The sequence below is a fragment of the Echiichthys vipera genome, assembly GCF_963691815.1.
Source record: "Echiichthys vipera genome assembly, chromosome: 16".
Taxonomy (NCBI): domain Eukaryota; kingdom Metazoa; phylum Chordata; class Actinopteri; order Perciformes; family Trachinidae; genus Echiichthys; species Echiichthys vipera.
The window spans coordinates 13966339-13985224 of NC_139841.1; the positions used below are offsets into that span (position 1 = coordinate 13966339).

Genomic DNA, 18886 nt, shown 5'->3' on the forward strand with positions numbered 1-18886 from the left:
ACGTCAGATCACCAGGGTCCTCAGTCATAAAATGAGTTGAGACAAAAAAAGTGTTTACACCTATGGTTTAGACATCTGTTTTGGCTTGGTTATAGACTACTTGAAAATGGAAAACAGTCTTTTAATATTTTCCGAGTGTGCATGTTTGCGAGTGTAGGCCTGGAAAAATGAAGACAAACTGTCAAAATGATAAAAAAAAAAAAGAAGCCCAGTAGGCTACATTTCAGTGATCAAACATATTCAGTAGAAACAACATACTCATGCTCTCAGCGCGCTGATATGTTTTACAATTAAATGATAATAATAATAATAACATATTATAAAATAGTGTTTCTATCAGAATCAGAATTGACAATATTGTCATTGTGAGTAGATACAACGACATGAAAGGCTACTCTATGGGGCAGACATAAAACCACACATTCATAACAACACACTTAAAATCGACAGAGAATGTGAAGATAAAACACAACAAAAATAGGATAATTTAACTGCCTTGTAAAGGTAAAGTGCAGGTGCGAGCCACGTGGGTGGGCGACAGTGGTTAGAGTTATTTCTTGTTTTACATGCAAATTGCTTTTTATATAAAATACTACAGAGACAACCTTGACACTTTTCACTGCTGCTTTTTAATGAGGCAACTGAAAGAAACAGAAAACATTAGAAAAAAATGTTTGAACAAATGCTATAAAAATACAGAAGAGGAGAGGGATGTACGAACATTAAAAATGTACAAAAACAGGAAAGAGATGCAACATCTTGAAGGCTTGTGTGTATATATATATATTGTGACAGTGTCCAGCATTGTGTAAGTTGTGTAATGGCTATTTAATCACCTTTAATTCCTCCGAGCAGGCTGTTTTTAGGCTGGAGGACATCAGGATCAATACTGAATGCTAACAGAAAAATAGAGTCCCTTTAAAACAAGGCAGATGAGAAGAAGAAGGCTGCAGCAGAAGAGACCTCCAGGCCCACATTGGAGAATGGTGACTTTCAAAATAGCCAAAATGATGGGCCCACTATTATCTGTTAAAAACAAACCAAATGCAATTCTTGGGAAAACTCACAAAAGAAATCACTCACATCAGTCAAACATTATTTTATATCAATATGTGTAGGCCTGGAGGGAAATAGAAATGTACCATTTCTAGTGTAACTGCATCAGTAAGGGTGAAATATCAAGATGTCTGCCTTCACTTTATTCTTTATCTTTCACTTCCTTTTGTACTGACCGTAGACACATTCGGATTTCTTTCCCCATTTGGCCCAGACACCTTACCTCATGTAGGATGTCAGCCATAATTCCAGTTGGTTTTGAACAGGTGTGACAGCTTCATAACTTATTCATTACTAGTTTCATGCCTGCAACATAACTGTATGTTACAGAAATATAAACAACTCAGACCACCTGCTTAACTGTTATCAATGTAGACCATACCATTGTAGCCGATCAGTCTCGCACAGGCTAAATCCAATCAAATGTATTTTTGTTTGTATTTGGTTGAACAAATACAGCTAGCTTTAGTAACATAGGTTATCCCTGAGAAGTAAGTCTTTTTACAGTTTAGAGAGATATGAATTCATATCACGCAATTCCAGCAGGAGTTTTATAGCGATATGCAGTTGATTACATACTTGTTCATTGCATTTTTGGCAGAGGCTATGAAGCTTTTTACTGTGCATCCTTGTATCCAAGTTGTGTCATAAATTTAGATCCTGATGGCCAGATCCCTTTAACACATTTTAATAGACAGTTCACCTGTTTATACACTTTCTGTATATCAAAGTGCCAGAGGAGGGTGGTAGAGGTCTATAAGAGGGCCTCTTGATGTGGTCACGTTGCTCATTGTTTTTAATCATTATTTTGAAAATGTCATGGAGATAAATTATCAAGTCATTATGTCATTTAATTTTATCTCGTCTTTGGATGTCCATTTCCTTAAATATGGAATAATCTACAACAATGGTATCTAAAGAAATGTCGTCTAAACACTGAAATAGGTTGTTAAAAAAACTCTTTTTGGGAGTTGAGTTGTAGTGGAAATATTATTAGACATTGATTATTTAAAGGAATGTTACTTATAGGGGTGAATTACATTTTCAGATGTTTTTTTCACATAGTGGGAGAATCAATAGGATCACCTTGAAACATGCCACTCAATGCTCACTCTCACTGGCGTTCTAATATAAAAGAGCTATTGTGTCTTAGCTGATATCAAGTGAGATGGCAGCAGGGTACTGGTGCAGACTTGTCCAACTGGTGCTGCTATCATGAATTAATCATATTGGCTTTCCTGAGCCAAGAATCAGGCTACATTCACGATGCTGTGCAGGTCCGCATAATGATGCACGGCTGACAACAGACAGCTAGGTTGATGGTTGAATGTGTTCATGTAAAAAATGTATGAGTTTACCATGGACTGTGTAAAAGAAGTGGATGTAGCCACCATGACGTCATCAATTGGTTTGTGGACTACAATTTTACAGCTTCAAGTTGTGAAGCCAGGGGCTGGTTTCCCAAAGATAGACATTGACTTACGAAGTGCAATTCAGACATGAGGAAGACGTCAAAAGGATAAATTCATCCAAATAACATGCACGTGCAATGGAAAAGATGGTCCTTTCGATTTGTGAACTGGAAATGACCAGTGTGTTGTGTTCAAGTGCTTTTGTTGTCGTAGTGAAATGAAACATCGGGGCCCCACAGATCCTGACCTGTTACTTGGGGAAAACCATTTTAGACTGCCTAATTCATCTGCTACAGCAAGGAGAGGATTTATCAAAACACAAATGATAAATTATATGCTCGATTTAGCATTAATAGTGGGACAAAGGACAAAAAGAGATAGCTAATATTTCTTTTTTAGCTACATAAGCTTGGTCTACCCTTATGTGAAGCACATAATCTTCCTTACTAGCTCAAAGACAGTGTTGTAACAGTGTTAAAATCAAAATATTCTACGAGCTTCCCAGTGGAAGTTACCACGTGAGGGGATATTCATGTGCAATTTTCACATATGCTTATGGTATTTTTCATATTTTCAGTAGAACGTGATGGCTCCATACGTCCATAGTTAGTCTGACGGCAGGGTGGCTAACTTTTTAGGCTTAAAATAGTCTAAATGTCTAGACTAATCTTACAGCAAACTACTGTGAGTCTGGCCTAACACTAAAGACCAGCCTGAAATATGTTTGTGAAACCAGCCTCAGAAGCAACTCTATTTGGATGAAAAGGTGGAAATGCAGGTTAGGAGTTAGCAAATGGTAGGCTAGCTAGCTAGCTTGGTGCATCTGCCATTTACATTAACTGTGATATAAACTGTGATGCTAATTTAGGCTAGAAAAAAATGACCAGCCAACCTGAGTGTCTTTTAGTACAGACAAATAACACCACAAACACGGACAACACCACAAAACAAGTTCACAGGTATCTAAATACCATGGCTACACATTGCTAAGTCTCTATTCTGATTAGTGGATGTGACTTTTCAATCACAAAGTACCCATGCCCTCCATGTATTTTACTCTAAATGGGACAATCATTTACAAAATGAACACCATGCTGCACTGAAGAATACTTGAAACTGCAACTGAGACCATGAACTCATTAGGAAATGTTAACTGTGGTAATAAATTGAGTGAAAAGTAGGATCCTTTTTTTCATAGACTTCTATACAATCAGATGTATTTTTGCCCCCCTGCTGACCATTAGAAAGAAGCCATGTCCACTTCTTTTATTCAGTTTTTAACTCTACCAGTTTTCAGTGTGCTTTACTGTCAGAGAGTTTGACTTAATGGAGCAGTTGGTGTATTTTGCTTTAAGCAGCCCGCCAGCCACCATCACAGGTGTCCACTCTGCAGGGGTTTGCTCTGGTTTTTTAATATTTTAGCTTTGCTCTGTGGTTCACTCAGAATGATCGATTGATTCTTACTGACCCACATTAAGCCTCTGGTGGTGACAGTTGGCGAAAGGCCTTCAGGTATTCACTCTAGTTAGAGAGACTTCAGAGCCAGCAGTGTTATGATATACTAACACACTGCATGCAAACTTAATGTAAGTGACTGTTCAACTGCAGTTTAAAAGGACTATCATAACACACATTATCTGTATTTTGACTGACACATGTATCCACTCTTGGTAATCACACAAAGGTGCACATACACAGAGGTATTACATCTCATCATGTCCATGCAAGGGCATAATGACCCGTTTCATCAGAGCACAATGTGTAATGCATTTTTAGGCAAGTTTAACAGTACTAATGGTCACTCAAGGACAACTATGCACACACTCTTACTTATGCATACAAAGTAATGTCATTACTGTACGTCTTAGAATTTTAAATGATGTTTTCCTTCACAAGAGCCCAATTGGCCTCATATTCAATTTATACAATTCATCATCATATTTTGCAGTATATCAATATGTTCAGTATAAATGAAGGGTACATTGTGTGTGTGTGTGTGTGTGTGTGTGTGTGTGTGTGTGTGTGTGTGTGTGTGTGTGTGTGTGTGTGTGTGTGTGTGTGTGTGCAAGCTCTTTGGGGACATTATGAAGACTTATCTCAAAGCATGGTCGCCACAGGGTGAGGGGCAGAACTTTAGAGGTTAGATTTGCTTTTTAGTTTATAGTTTTAGGATACAGTAAAAAGAATGACATCAACCCAATTTCTCACAATTGAGCGAAACAATGAACGAAAGCATGTGAATGTGTGTTGCCATTTTTGTAAAGACTCGTCATCTTGTCTTCATGCAGCTTTCATTTTAGGCCATCTGATCAAACTGTGTTTACTTTTTCTCTCGCAGGCAAACCAATACAAAAATTCAATAATGTGCACACTCATATTCTTTTTAAAACATATTATTTTCTTTATAGCTCTATTCTGTTGCTTCTTCTCATTGTAAACCACTTTGACCTACATGCCTTGTTTTTTTTTTTAAATCATGTTTACAACGAATAACTTAATCTCCTTGACCAAAGGCTAGAGGGCAGCCGTCTCCTTCAAGGCCCCTCCTTTCCACTTAGCTAATTCCAAGCGTTGTGGCGCTGTGCCCTGCTCATCTGTTCGGCCTAACACCCAGCCTTATACTACACACTTGGTGAAAAAGGTGCACAGCTGAATGGTAGCCAACTCTTTCATGTAGATGGATAGAGACAAATGTTGCCATGAAGGTCACTGCTTTTTCAAACCCATCTCCGCACTGAAATTAACTTTTAAGACTTGATCAGCATAATAGTTTTGTCTGCATACTGGGATGGCTATGCTCAAGTGTGTGATCCCCACCAATAGGTCATGCTAGATAATTAAACTGAGAAGCTGAGGAAACTCAATACACTCTATTACAACTGGGCGACGCTTGGACTCAGGGGAGACGTTGGTATTCATAGACTGCATATAAAGATTTTCTAAAGCATGAAGGAGCTCTAACTCCCACTGGAAACACAAGTCGTTAAATGTATCAGTATTGACACAATGCAGACTAGTAACATATTACAATAGCAGAGTGGAGGAAAACCCTGATAAATTCTTTCAAAACCGCTGAATTTTCTCATTAACCCTTGAGACTGTATAAAATATTGATGCAATCCCTGGGACGTCACCCACAGAGCCAAAATGAAGCTCAATGTGGGTGGCTCTGACCATCGCTATTTTAGCAGTGCCTGACTCTACCTGCCCCCAGCTAATCCAAAAACGGGCAAAGAGGCGGAGTGTGGATGGAGCTGAGGTGGATCGAATGAAGCCTAAAATCTATGCTAGCCACCTGTGATGGCAACCACCTTTAGCTCAAAGCTTCACGGCCATAATATTACATAGCTTTAAGCCTTAACATGATTTAAAAAGGTGAGTCATATAAAAATGATTCCCTGTAAAGTTGTCAAATAAAGGGAAATTAGCTATAGAGAACAAAACCGTATTTCCTTTGTACCAGGCTGTCAACGTGTTTATTTCTGCTGTAGTTGAACATTTTAACATGGGGTCTATGGGGATTGATTCACTTTTGAAGCCAGCCTCAAGTGGCCATTTGAAGAACTGCAGTTTCATCCTCATTGGCTGCACTTTTAGCACCGGAGGTTGCCGCTTGGTCAACCCTTAACCTACTTCAGTGACTAAGAGGCTAACAGGTATTTTCATTAATTTGTCTCATATATTTCTAACCTGTCTATCCTGGTTCTGCTACATAAGGACACAAGGAGCACTTTTCTTATGGAGTCAGGCATGTGGTCATGTCATGTCAAATGTTCTCAGTAACACTCATTTTAAGAACACAAAGTGCTTAAAAGAACAATGATTTTCACATTGTACTCCTGTAACACTGACAGGCTGACAATGGACAGTACCAGAAAAGCAAGGTAGAAAAATCAATTTAGCAGAACCAGAGATATATATTTTTATTTTTTTTATTCCACATATTCTTCTACTCTGCCAAACACGGTGCCTACATTACCCACAATGACTCACAACTGCCTGTTTGGTCATTTTGGGGTTTTGCTAGTAGTGGCTAATATATCCTCATGCCTCTAGCATCAAATTTGTGTAGGCTAACTTCCATCAAACCCCAAGTGACATCACTTGGGCCACAAAAAGCTACAATATCTATATGCAGTAGGACTCACCTTCAGAGCTGCTGATTATTCTAATCTCCAACTGTAGCAGCTTTTATCTAGAAGCTTGCACACCTCTAAAGTGTTTTCCATGCAAAGCAGCACATCTTGTTTGATTTGAATGCATTAATGAGTCACGTTCAACTTGTTACCTGTTGGATAATAAATGAGAACAGTAGGCTTTAGAAAGTCATGTTTGTGTTTTATCTCTCTCAACCGTATTATGGGCCTCAGGGGCATTTCACAGGCATCACCTGATAAAATGTGTCAGTTTGTTTGACAGACAAAGGCCAGACATCCAGTGAGATCAGGGGAATCTCTGCTTTAATCAGATGCCCTGAGTCCGCTTTTTTAAAATTCTGTTGCTCACTTTGCCTATGTGTCATAATAAGATCAACCTGAGTATCCCCTCTATTCTTCAGCATAACTATAGCATAATAATGAGGAACTCACTGACATTAGCTGTAAAACAAAAATATCTTTGAAAAACAAAAATGGAAGAAAATCATTATATACTGTATATTTTGACAGTCTATCTCACACACTTATTTACATTTTTTTTCTTTGAATAGCTTGTACCCTGTGTTTATTTTTGCAACACTAGCCCATTTCTCCCAGCAAGGTGAACCTCCCTGTGTCCAACACTATCACTGTCACACCAGATAACAAGAGAGGAGGCAATGCTTTTGCTCAAACTTTGTACTGAGTAGAAATGACCGGGTACACATTTCCTGCCGAGTTCCCCAGCATATTTGAGCAGGAGAGGTGAATTCAGTGCAACCTTCTGAGGAATGTGATGGTAGAGTTCTGCCAGAGCCCAGTCTGACATGTCTGCCAAATGAGTCTCTCGCCATGCAGGCTCCTTCTGCGAACCCTCCCCTCAATCTCACTGCCATGCATCAACTTGAAGCCGGGCTCTTGACAGCAGCGCTTCTCCACAGTGCAGTGACTGTGGGAGCAGTTGTACTTTTGTGCATGGACACACAGAATTACATATAAACGCTGCTTGTCTCAGTCCTTCAACAGAGGCTACTGGCATTGCAGTTCAGCTTACTGTGGTATTGGTTTGTGCATCTGTCTGCCAAGGGGCAATATCCTGGCCTCACCAGACCAGGGGTGTTTCTAAAGGCCTAGGGTGGCACAGACCGCCCCTGAATTCTTTGGGCATTACAGATGCTGTTCCAGTAAGAGACATGTTTTGCTAGCTTGTCGGGAAGGGGGTGATAAACGCTCCAAAGTTAGGCACAACTTTGACAAGGAAAAAACCGGCAAGGCCATTTTCAAAGGAGGCTCTAACCTCTCCCCTCAATATATACAAATTAAAATGTTTTTTTTGGGGACCCACGAGTCTCCACTTCAAAGACATGCCCACCTTATGATAAGCCCATGCAGTTTGGGGAAAATAGCATCAATTCATCAATTCATGAAATTCCCAGACTGTTTAGGGACCTCTGTATACATATACCATGCATACAGACGCCCCTAAACAGTTAGAATTGCATGAACTGGGTGTGGGTGATTTTTTCTTCTACAATTTCTATGTGGTTGTAAAGAAAATGGTTACATTTTGTATCCCCTAAACAGATAAAAAAAAATTGACTATGGTGGGTCTCAAAGGGTTAAAGCTGATAAGAATAGTGGATACAGAAATGGTAAATTAATGTTATTCCAACTTGGGCCACCCCAGTCAAAACACTCTGGAAACATAACTGTACCAGAACCTTTCAGTTCGTTTTCAATTTTCAAGGAGAGTTATCAACGGCTGGAAATCTGTCTGAATAAGAGGGAGGTCAGAGGTAGCAAATGCAACTTGAGCTTGGCAGATTCATCTGGTTCCCAGGCTATAGTGGACGCATTCTTCAGATGAAAATTGTAGGCGGAAGACAATTATTTTGTAATTAAAAAAATATTCTGCCTCATTATATTTCCTCCAGATGCTTGTCAAGGCATTCCAAGTCTTTTTACATCTGCCTGTTTAATCTGATGTGTATTTATTTCAATATATATTTATATTTCTTCCCCCGTTTTGTTTGCTAAAACCCAAACCTCATCATCACAGCTTTATTAGTGGTTTCGTTGAGATCTCAAGCCAGATGTTGATTGCATAACATAATTATGGCTAATTTTTTCCTATGAAATATGAAATAGTAAAAAGCTGAATACATTATTTGTATATTGTGTGTGTGTGTGTGTGTGTGTGTTTGTAAAGTAATCAGTTGGTATTATGCTGTGGGCTCTAAAACATGAAGCAGTCACAGTTCACAGCCTCTGGAGACAGAGAAGTCTTCATTTTAATGATGCAAACCTGCCTGGCTGGAAACATTTCGCACAAATGTTAGAAAGCAGTGCCAATCAAGACCAAGTCAGGGTGTGATATGTTAATTAAATTCAGTGAGTGTGCAACTGCTGATAAGAATAGAAGTTTTGTAAAAGCAATAACTATTTAACAATTAAAACAAACAATTAGGTTTGGTTAAAGTAGCAGCTCAAATAGCACAAGTTGGACAAACTGCTGAAAAGTGACCCATCGTGCTGCATTTGCCCCCGGGGAGCAGGTGCTCTCCCGGGGGCCGTCGAGCCACACCAGTTAATTAACACCACTCAAGTGTGTCAAGAGCAGGGAAGAAAAATTGCTGCTCTTAGTGATGTCAAACCCCGGCCTGCAAAGCGTGACAAAGGGAGATGCAGGAGGAATAACAATGGATTCATTTTAAACTAACATGATAATAAATTAAGAGTTGGAAAAAATGTATATTGTAAAGCACAACAGGAGTACAACCTATTACAACAAAACTCAATGGTAATTGTGTTTGTGCAATTGTAAACAGAAAAATAGACAATCAAGCCAGTGGGTCATTATTATATATTATAATGGTTGATTTTTAAACTCAAAACAGAATGAAATTTTAGTTGTGCGTATCCTGGAGGTGGTCATCTGTGTAGCCTCTTGGTTGATTGCTTTTATTTTGAAAGTATGTGCCTGTCATAGGGTTCTTATGGTATGCAATGTTGTTAAGCACTTACCCCCTACAGCTCACTTTGTTCTCCAACTAAGCAATATCTGAGCTGCTGAATATTTTTGGATCAGGTGCCGTTACTTCTATGATGTACTTCCGTGAAAAATAATTGTAGGTATATAAAATCCTCTGCCAGCAAATCTGTTCATAAAGCCACAAAGAGTGAGTGTGTGGTTTGATTGACATGATGTGGTTTGCATTCCTGATGAGCAGAAGTGGCCATTACAAGAGGAAACATGCTTAAAAACATCAGAGAGATGCAGAGCAGCTCTGCAAGCTGTCATGTTACCTTCATCTGGCTTCCAGGCTGGGCTCCTTTTCAATGACACTAAATAATTACATACTCACACCCACACAGCTGCAACACAGAGAACTCAAAATAATCCGTCTCCGTCCATACAAATGAATGTGATCACAGTTAGCCACTAAAGTCATTCGCATTCTTTTATTTTTCTAAAAAAATATTTTACATTAGAAAACACACCTTGAAATATACACAGTCCTCTCGGTTTTGAAGTAACCATGGAACATCTCAACTCAAATATATCTGTGTCTATATTTGTAGGTAAATATATCAGCAAGAACAAGTCTGGTTGCTGTCTTGTGTGGTCTGCTAACAACGTCACCAGAGATAAACTAAGGAAATCATCCAGCGGTGAACGAAAAACGGCTCCTTGAACTGATCAAAGCAACATGGAATCACAATCTATCCACATTATTATTATTATTATTATTATTTTTACCAAAAAATACAACAAAAACAATAATGCCTCTGATAATGGCAGGGAATGCTTGTGTTATGGGGTTGAAAATGATGAGTTCATGACGATACGAGAGCAGCAGTTCTTCAAAGAGTACGTAGTGCAGGTAAGGCTGCATTCACACCAAGTCTTCCCATTTATTTGAATGTTGGTAGTGGGTTTAGGCTGCGTTGGGTGAGGGCTGCAAGGGATGTCAGAAAAAGAAACGTGCAATAAACTTTTGGAAAATTGCAACCTGACATCACACTGCGGTGGTCAGACACAAAGCACAATGAAGAGTAACCTTATGTTTCATGTGTAGTCTCGCAATTAATCGTTATCGTAATCTGTCATGCGGACAATCACTCGTAGGACCCGGCATACTAGCATCATGGCTAAATGCTATCACCATAGTGAACACAATAGCCCTATTTCCATCCAGCAGTTCGGTTCAGTTCATTTTGGATTTTCAATTCCTTTGTTACACATTAGAACAGTAGTTTTTGCCTTTTTATTGTCAAAGGTTGTAAATTGTACCAATAGAATCGCTTCAGTCAGTCCTGTATTTCCATTACTAGTCTGTTGAAGTACCAAGCACACTGATCCAATAATAAAGGGCAGAGATAGAAACACTGTAGTCCACCATTGGTGTGGAATGTCTTTTCCTCTGCTTGGCCAAGAGGAAAGACAGCAAAAACTACATGGAGCAGAAAAGGATTTTCAGCTCGTCTCAGCGCATGGCTTCTGTCACACATCTGAGCACTGCAGGAGGAAATGTGTGGAGGTACATGTCTGCACGGGATACGTCCTGTTCTAAAAGGTACTATACCAAAGTGTTTGGTGGAAACGTGGCTAAGGGAGACACATATAGGCCATTTAAGGGAATATCCGCAGCACAACCCTGCGCTAATCGCTGCTACGCCTAATTTGGTGTCAATGCAGGCTTAGGAATAGGAAGTCTTCACTTGTCAAACCTCCCACAGCACTGGGTGCCCTTTATCAGATGGTATTCACCTGTCTACCTGTTTACAGCCCAAGGTGCCATTCATCCACCTGTCTACAGCCCAGAATACCATTCATTTGTCCTCCTGTCAATACCCTATGGAGCCATTCATCTGTAAACCTAACTATCTATTCTCCACTACATTTCAGGGTACTTTTCACTTGTCTGCCTAGATGTCACTCACATGTCTAACTACAGTATCTGTATCGCAGATACCATTCTTTACCCTGGTTTGAGTTTTGCAGGCAGCTCTTCCTGTCAGGCTGAGTTTAGGTACTGTCTCTTTCTCTAGGCCCAAACCTCAGCCTCAATAATAACCCAAACCTTAACTATAACTGACCTAAAGTTAAACTTAAGCATTTGACTGTGGAGAATGCCGGGAGGCAGTAAGCAGTCTGGCAGAAAGTTCTACTTGCCAGAAACTATTTTAAAAAAATAGTTCAACATCTTGAATATTTTTTACTTTCTTGCTGGAACTAAGATGAAAAGATACATTTCATTCTCATTTCTGTAAGGTAAGAACAAGGCTATAGCCCTGGATGGCTTATCACCCTTAAGACATGAAGCAGGGTAAGTCCAACACTTACAAAAGCCAGATTTCCCTGTTTCCAGTGTCAATGCTAACCTAAGCTAGCAATTGCTAGCTGTCGCTTGATTTTTACAAGATTTGAGAGTGGTAATGATCTTCCCATCTAACCCTCAACAAGAGAATGAATAAACATATTTAATTTCCAAAATGTCAAACTATTCCTCTAAGGTAAAAATGTACATTTAAACCTGTCTACTGCTTATAAACATCTTAGGGTGACATTCAACTGTTGACAATCCATTAATATATATAAATATATATATATATATATACATATACACACACATATATGTATATATCTATATTATGGGTGCTATGCTGTTTGAATGGTGTTGTATATTATGTGAACATATTTCACATTCAAGAAGAAACGAACTTATTTAATATTTATATTATATTGTTAATTTCCCAAAATGTCAAACTATTACCTCCAAGGTAAAAATGTACATTTAAACCTGTCTACTGCCTATAAACATCTTAGGATGACATTCAACTGCTGACAATCCATTGATATATATATGTGTGTATACATATACATACACACATATATGTACAGTATATATCTATATTATGGGTGCTATGCTGTTGGAATGGTGTTGTATATTATGTGAACATATTTCACATTCAAGAAGAAACTGACTTATGCTTCTGTGTAACTTAGTTTGTTAAGCAAGGTGCTAGCATTATCCTTGTCAGTGGATTGATGACCACTAGAAATATACCCCAGTTTTATCAATGATAACTTTAAGTCCTATTCATACTGCAAGGCGCTTTAGATGACCATCAAATGGCATGTGAAATAAATAACAGCAAAATAATAGCAAAAACATACCAGTTGATATTTATATGAACAAAATGTTCCAGTTTGTATTTAGACTGAGTGTCCACTGGCCCTCCAACAAAGAGAATTCCCTTTGCACCCAGCTTGAGAACTTAGTCCCGTGCTTTGGCATCATAGCAGTTCAGAGTGGAGGGCCAGCGAGAGCGTCCAGAGAGGTGGCAGCAGCCACAGAGGAGATGGGGTGGGGTGGACGCCCAAAGGCGAGGCGGTGTCAGAGGTGCAGGAGCACACCTCGTATCCATTCTCTGCGTGGTCTGGGTGATGGTGCACGTTGACTCTCGTCTCTGTGTTTTTGGACTCTGTGTCCGGAGAGTCCGACTGCATCTCGGTGCACAGCAGCCAGTCTTTAGAGATGAGGCGGGGGTATCCTGCCTCCACTTCCATGTTGCTGCTTGGCACTCGCCAGTATTCCTTCCCCTTGAAGAAATAGGACGAGCCTTCAGAGACAGAAGGCAGAGGGTTGGTATGTTTTGAAATACTAGAACAACAGACTACAATACTTCACTTTGCCTTTGCCCTTGAGGCAGGCAAAAGACCAACAAGGAGGGAAATTAAGTATTACAATACAGCAAACATTCTAATTATATTAGCATGATTGATGAGAAAAAACAAATGGATGACAAACAATATGGATGTTCATTTGCAGCTTCCTATAAATATAATTGTTACTTCCCCTCCTGCGTTCTTCTCAGCATAACATTGTTCTCCTCCTTTCCCCATATCTCTTATCCGTCTTTTAAACTTGTGAATTGTCAATAGCCTCTGGCTTTACTTTGCACTCTTCTCACTCACTGTGCATCATGAATTGTCACCATGCCTTCTTATTTTTTCTCTCCTCCTCAATCTCACTTTTCTCTCTTTATCCTAGGCTTCTGGAATCAGCCTAAAGGCTTTGATGTGGCCAAAAGTGTATGCACAGGTAAATTTGCTTGTGTATATACTTACATACATAGGTACCGGTCCATGCATTTCTATGTCTTTACATATAATTGGTGATTTTGTTGTGACTGTCCACTCTTTTGCTTTTTGCCTGTTCTCTCCCACAGACACATAAAACACATCAAAGTGCTTGGAGCAGGACCTCTGAAGCTGGCAAAGCTCAGACACAACACAGACCTCTAAACAACTGACAAGAAACAGAGCTTCCTCACAATCAGCTGGGAGCTGCTGCAGGGGAAAGAGGTGATGTTGCTCGCTTCCATTGGGAGTAACCTGAAATAAGCGTGTACCTGCTGCTAATTAGTTGTTTTTGTGCCAGTTTCGAACATCTTCAAGTGCTTTATCAAAGCCTAATCTGTACAACCAACGGGTGGAGGCATTCCTTAAACGGGCTTTTGCTTGGTAAAGGCTGCCAAAACAATGCAAGTTAAAGTAAACATTATTAATCCCTGTGGGAAGGCCATATGTCCTCAGCATCTGACCTACTGTAACTGCTTAGGATAAGGATCCAGCGCCCAGGGACCGACTACACATCTAAGGCCCATGTCTAGTAAATGGAAATACCAAACCAAGGAGATATCATAATTTTTTCAGACAGAATGATAAAAATACATGAGATTATCTCTGAGATCTTTCAGTCATTAAACTGAATTATTCCATTACCACTTAAACTAAGATTGATATCAAAAGATATACATTTCTAACCCTTTCAATCTCCAAAGGCCAAAAGCTGTATTTTTGTCATTCTTCTATTCATACGTCTCTCAAAATCTCTTATTAGCATAACTTGGGCACTAAGTAAACTTTAATTCTCTCACAACCTAATGCGTACATGCTGCTGGGTGTGCCATGACACAACATCATCGCATCAACAGGTTTGTATGATATGTTATGAAAAGTTATGCACAACAATTTGTATGATATCTCACAGAATATGACATTCTATTTAACGCCGTGAAACAGCGACCTCAAGTGGACCATGACGGTTAAGTTTAGGAAACAAAAGGGGAGAGTTAGGGTTAGGCATCAAAACGACTTTTAGGGTTAAACCTATGTCATTCGTATATGATGAAGCTTTTTTTTTTAATCATCAAAGCAATGAAAGAATATGTCATTGGTGTGTAAATATCCTTAGTATCCATTTCTGCATCAATAAGAAACTTCAGACTTTCATTGAGCTGCCTAATTGAATAACTTAACTTATATACCCCCTACTTTTACCCTCCACTAGTGTATCAAGTTGTAATTGTGAGGGGAGAAAGAAAAAGTTTAGTTTATACAGTACAGTTCTAAGTGGTACGCTGCAATTATTATTATTATTTTTAAATCATTTCTCAGCACACACTAATAATCACTCCTCATAATGGATAATGTCACGCTAATGCCACACATAATTACACAAGGCCAGCTGTGAGCTCACATACACACTGATATTTTCACTCTACATACATAATAGGGTTTTATATAAGGCACTACAGACGCTTTATAGGTGGTAAAAGACCAGAATGCTTTACAGGCACAGATGCACATAGTCAATAAAGATTACTGACATGGCAGAGCCAGGCACAACATGCTCCAATAATGAGGACACACACACACACACACACACACACGTACGCACGCGCACACCCACACCCACACGCACACGCACACGCACACGCACTGGGTTGTTGCGAGTGAACATCGCCTTGGGCGTCCTTTAATGATTGGTTTAATTTATATTGACGAGTTGGACATTAAACACACATATGACATTATAAATACATGGAGGGAATCATATTTTTTTTTTTTACGAGGGTAAGTTCAGTGTTTTCATTTAATGTTCCTATTAACACTGTATTGACACACTGAATATTCTGTGCATGTTCTTGTATTATATCGAACCACTTCCATCCAACCACCTCAGCTTGTTAATTAGAAACATTCAACAAAGGCAGGTAAAACGTGTGTCATAGCTCTCAAACCTGAATTAGTGTGTGCCACAGATAAGCCATCCGTATAAATCAGTGACAGTACTACAAATGTGTTGCTTCCCGCATGTCGCACAGTAAAGTATGTCACAAAATCAAAGTAACACCCAGGGAGGAGGACAGGCACAGAAGCTACAGGGATGGGGACAACAGCTAAATGTAAAAAAAAAAAAAAAATGTAATATCAGTTTAAGTGTAAGGTATATTCAAAATATTTCACCACTTGACCTTGCCATCAGGCAGCCTTGTTTTAATTAGTTTCTTTGTGTTATTTTGTGTCTTTGTTGTTTAAAGGGCTAGGAACTAACAAATCTAACCAATCGTAGCGGCGATAGACCAGCAACTCCCGTGTTCTGGTGGGTAAAATCACCTTTTTTTGTTAATGGAGTCTGGTGGCTTTGAAAAGAGCATAATCATGGGTTATATAGCCCCGTGTAAACTTAAGCAGGACTGTCTGACGACAAGGCCATGAAAATATTTGAAATATAGCATACAACTTTTCACGTATTGGGCTTTTTTGGCGGCTAAAAGACATTTAGCTGCTTCCCCCGTCCACACCAGTACATAGGTTTAGTGACTTTTGTCCTCCCTTCTACTCCAATGATGAGTGTCATATACTGTAGGTACACTGACTATGGCTACATACCTCACAGAACCCCACTTAAAAAAAAATCTGAATTTAGCCTTTATTATTCTTTACACTGTTTAAGCAATCTTGATTGGCTGAATAATGTTTGAAAGGTCATCAGTGTTGACTTTTTCAAGGTACAGTTACAGTTACTTGGGTCAGTGGTTGACCATATTCCATAAAAGCCATGAGCCAATTTGCGGCAGTTAGCAGATAACAATACTCATGTCGTCCATCTGTCACTTATTCCCTGATGTGTTTCACAATCATATTCTGGAACCAGTTTAATTACATCCGAACAGACGGCAGCGCCCATGCTGCCACAGTGAAACATTCCTCATGTGCCACCACTCAGAGACAACAGATCAGCAGGACACTCTTAGAAAGACCGAAGTCTTGACTGCTCAAATACTGCAGGCTGCAGGCTGTGTGAGGACGGATGCTACTCAGATAAGCAGAGACAACTTGGGAAATTTGTAAAACAGTGATTTTAATTGCTGTCATATGCTTATGCTTAAGAATATAGACACACGCTAATGATCACTGCATTATATTTTAATAATCATTTTTGTGTGTCAATTAAAAAAACAAAGGCTTACATGATGGCATGAATCAAAAAGTTTTATTAATGACCATCTCTGCTTCTTCTTTTGTGCATTTTAGTCACAGCCAACACACACACACACACACACACACACACACACACACACACACACACACACACACACACACACACACACACACACACACACACACACACACACACACACACACACACACACACACACACACACACACTGTTCCAACCTGAAATGATTTGTTTGTAGAGTCATTTACTGACATGGTGTTTTAGGAAACAGTTGTACGTTTACAGATCAAGCAACTCTCAGCAAACTCCTAGGAGAAAAATCTACATCTTTATCCCCCTATGGGCCAGCAAGGCACCGAAACCCCAACTGCTTGGAGTGCCCTTTCATGGGCTGCTCTGACATCTCTCCATTTGATGTGTGTGTGTGTGTGTGTGTGTGAGTGTGTGTGTGTGTGTGTGTGTGTGTAGGTCATATGTGTATTTCAGATTGTAATATCTAAAATAAAAGAGTGAAAAAAGATTCAATATCCCCTTGGGAATGAATAAAGATGCTAAAAGGCTCCATAGAGCTGAGAGGTGATATTATATATATATATATATAAAATAAAATACAATAAAATAATGTCACCAGATATAATATCTGGTGATATTCTCTTTGGGTTTGTCACCAACATGGACACCTTTCACATGACAAGGGCTCATTTAATCCATTGTTAATAGAATATATAATACTGATTCACACAGCTTTAAATCTAGAAAATACATTTCTGCATGGGTGTGCTGCATTGAGCATGCAGGTAAAATGGACTTTTACTCAGTCATGGGATGGTTGCACAATTCAAGGCCGACATAAGAAGAGCGAGTCAAATGAAAATAGGATCAAACAGATATTGCAGACTGCCAAGAAAAGAGCTAGCTAAACTAATAACACACATACAATGTAGATATGTTACCAGTTTGAATAGCTCAAATTCGTCACCGTCTGCTTATTTCCATGGTTGATAGGAGAGCCGACTGAGGAGGCTAGCTGCGGGGAGGTAACTGATGCGTCGGCAATTAGTGTGAAAACTGATGCACTAAAGCTGTATGTCAGACAGCAGTGTGTAAAATGCAAGGCTGCCCAAAAGGGGGGAAAACCAGCAGTTTCTTTCATTAGGTTTTCTGTTGCTCTGATATTTGGGTCTGACTGGCAATCTGACTGCTCTGCTGTACTTCTTAAATAACAAACTTTGGTTTTATCTTGGAGCAGGATAAGGCAGAGTCGCATCAGACAGCTGATCTGTAGGACCGGATCAGAACCAATTGCAAGACATTGATTGCCTTGAGGTTAATGCAAGAGGAAGATTATCTGTTAGACTTCTTGCTTAGATTAGCAATCATGTCATCCTGTTTTAGTGTTTTCTTTTACACACAGCGCGCTCCCCATGAATCCGACTAACTCCACTGAGCTCACAGTGGCAGCATGGATTAATAAGAGGAGACCGGCTTGTGGATTCATAACAGTGCTTTCCACTGTGTTTGCAGTGGAAAGGTCAAGGCTGTTGTTGGCAAGCCGAGATGCAAGTTTTACAATCTCTTTCTGGTAGACTGACTCAGTGTCTGTAATCTAAAAAGTTTGTTGCCTGGAAACTTGGTCTCTAAAGGAAAACTCACAGCCGTACATTTTCCATAAACCTCAGCTAACTTTTTATGGGTCACCGGTTATTGTTGGTTGTTTTTGTGGATGTACACATGTTGTTTGCCAAGAGCCTACAGTATATATCTACGGCATATGAGTTTTTGTGTGGACCTTGTGTCTGCAGTTTAGTGTATAGTGTTCACTTGAATGATAAAATACTTCACTGATGAAGTTATTTGTTAAGAATGATCATTAGATTTTCGCTGCAGGTATCAATAAGGATAGGAATATATATCCTTGCTCAGATAAGCCAAGCTATTTGTTTGTATTCTTTAGAAGTGGAGATGC

At 39.4% G+C, this 18886-nt stretch overlaps 1 protein-coding gene across 1 annotated transcript in view; it reads right to left on the bottom strand.

Annotated features, from left to right (window-relative positions):
• Positions 1–12905: 12905 nt before the first annotated feature.
• The window catches only part of LOC310958451 (matrix metalloproteinase-17-like), a gene marked incomplete at its 3' end in the record, with an annotated part of 76661 nt that continues 70680 nt past the window's right edge, over positions 12906–18886 (bottom strand). Inside the window, exon 10 of the mRNA XM_083929405.1 lies at positions 12906–13231. Coding sequence (XP_083785531.1) covers positions 12906–13231 — 326 coding nt within the window. The remainder of the gene's footprint in view (positions 13232–18886) is intronic.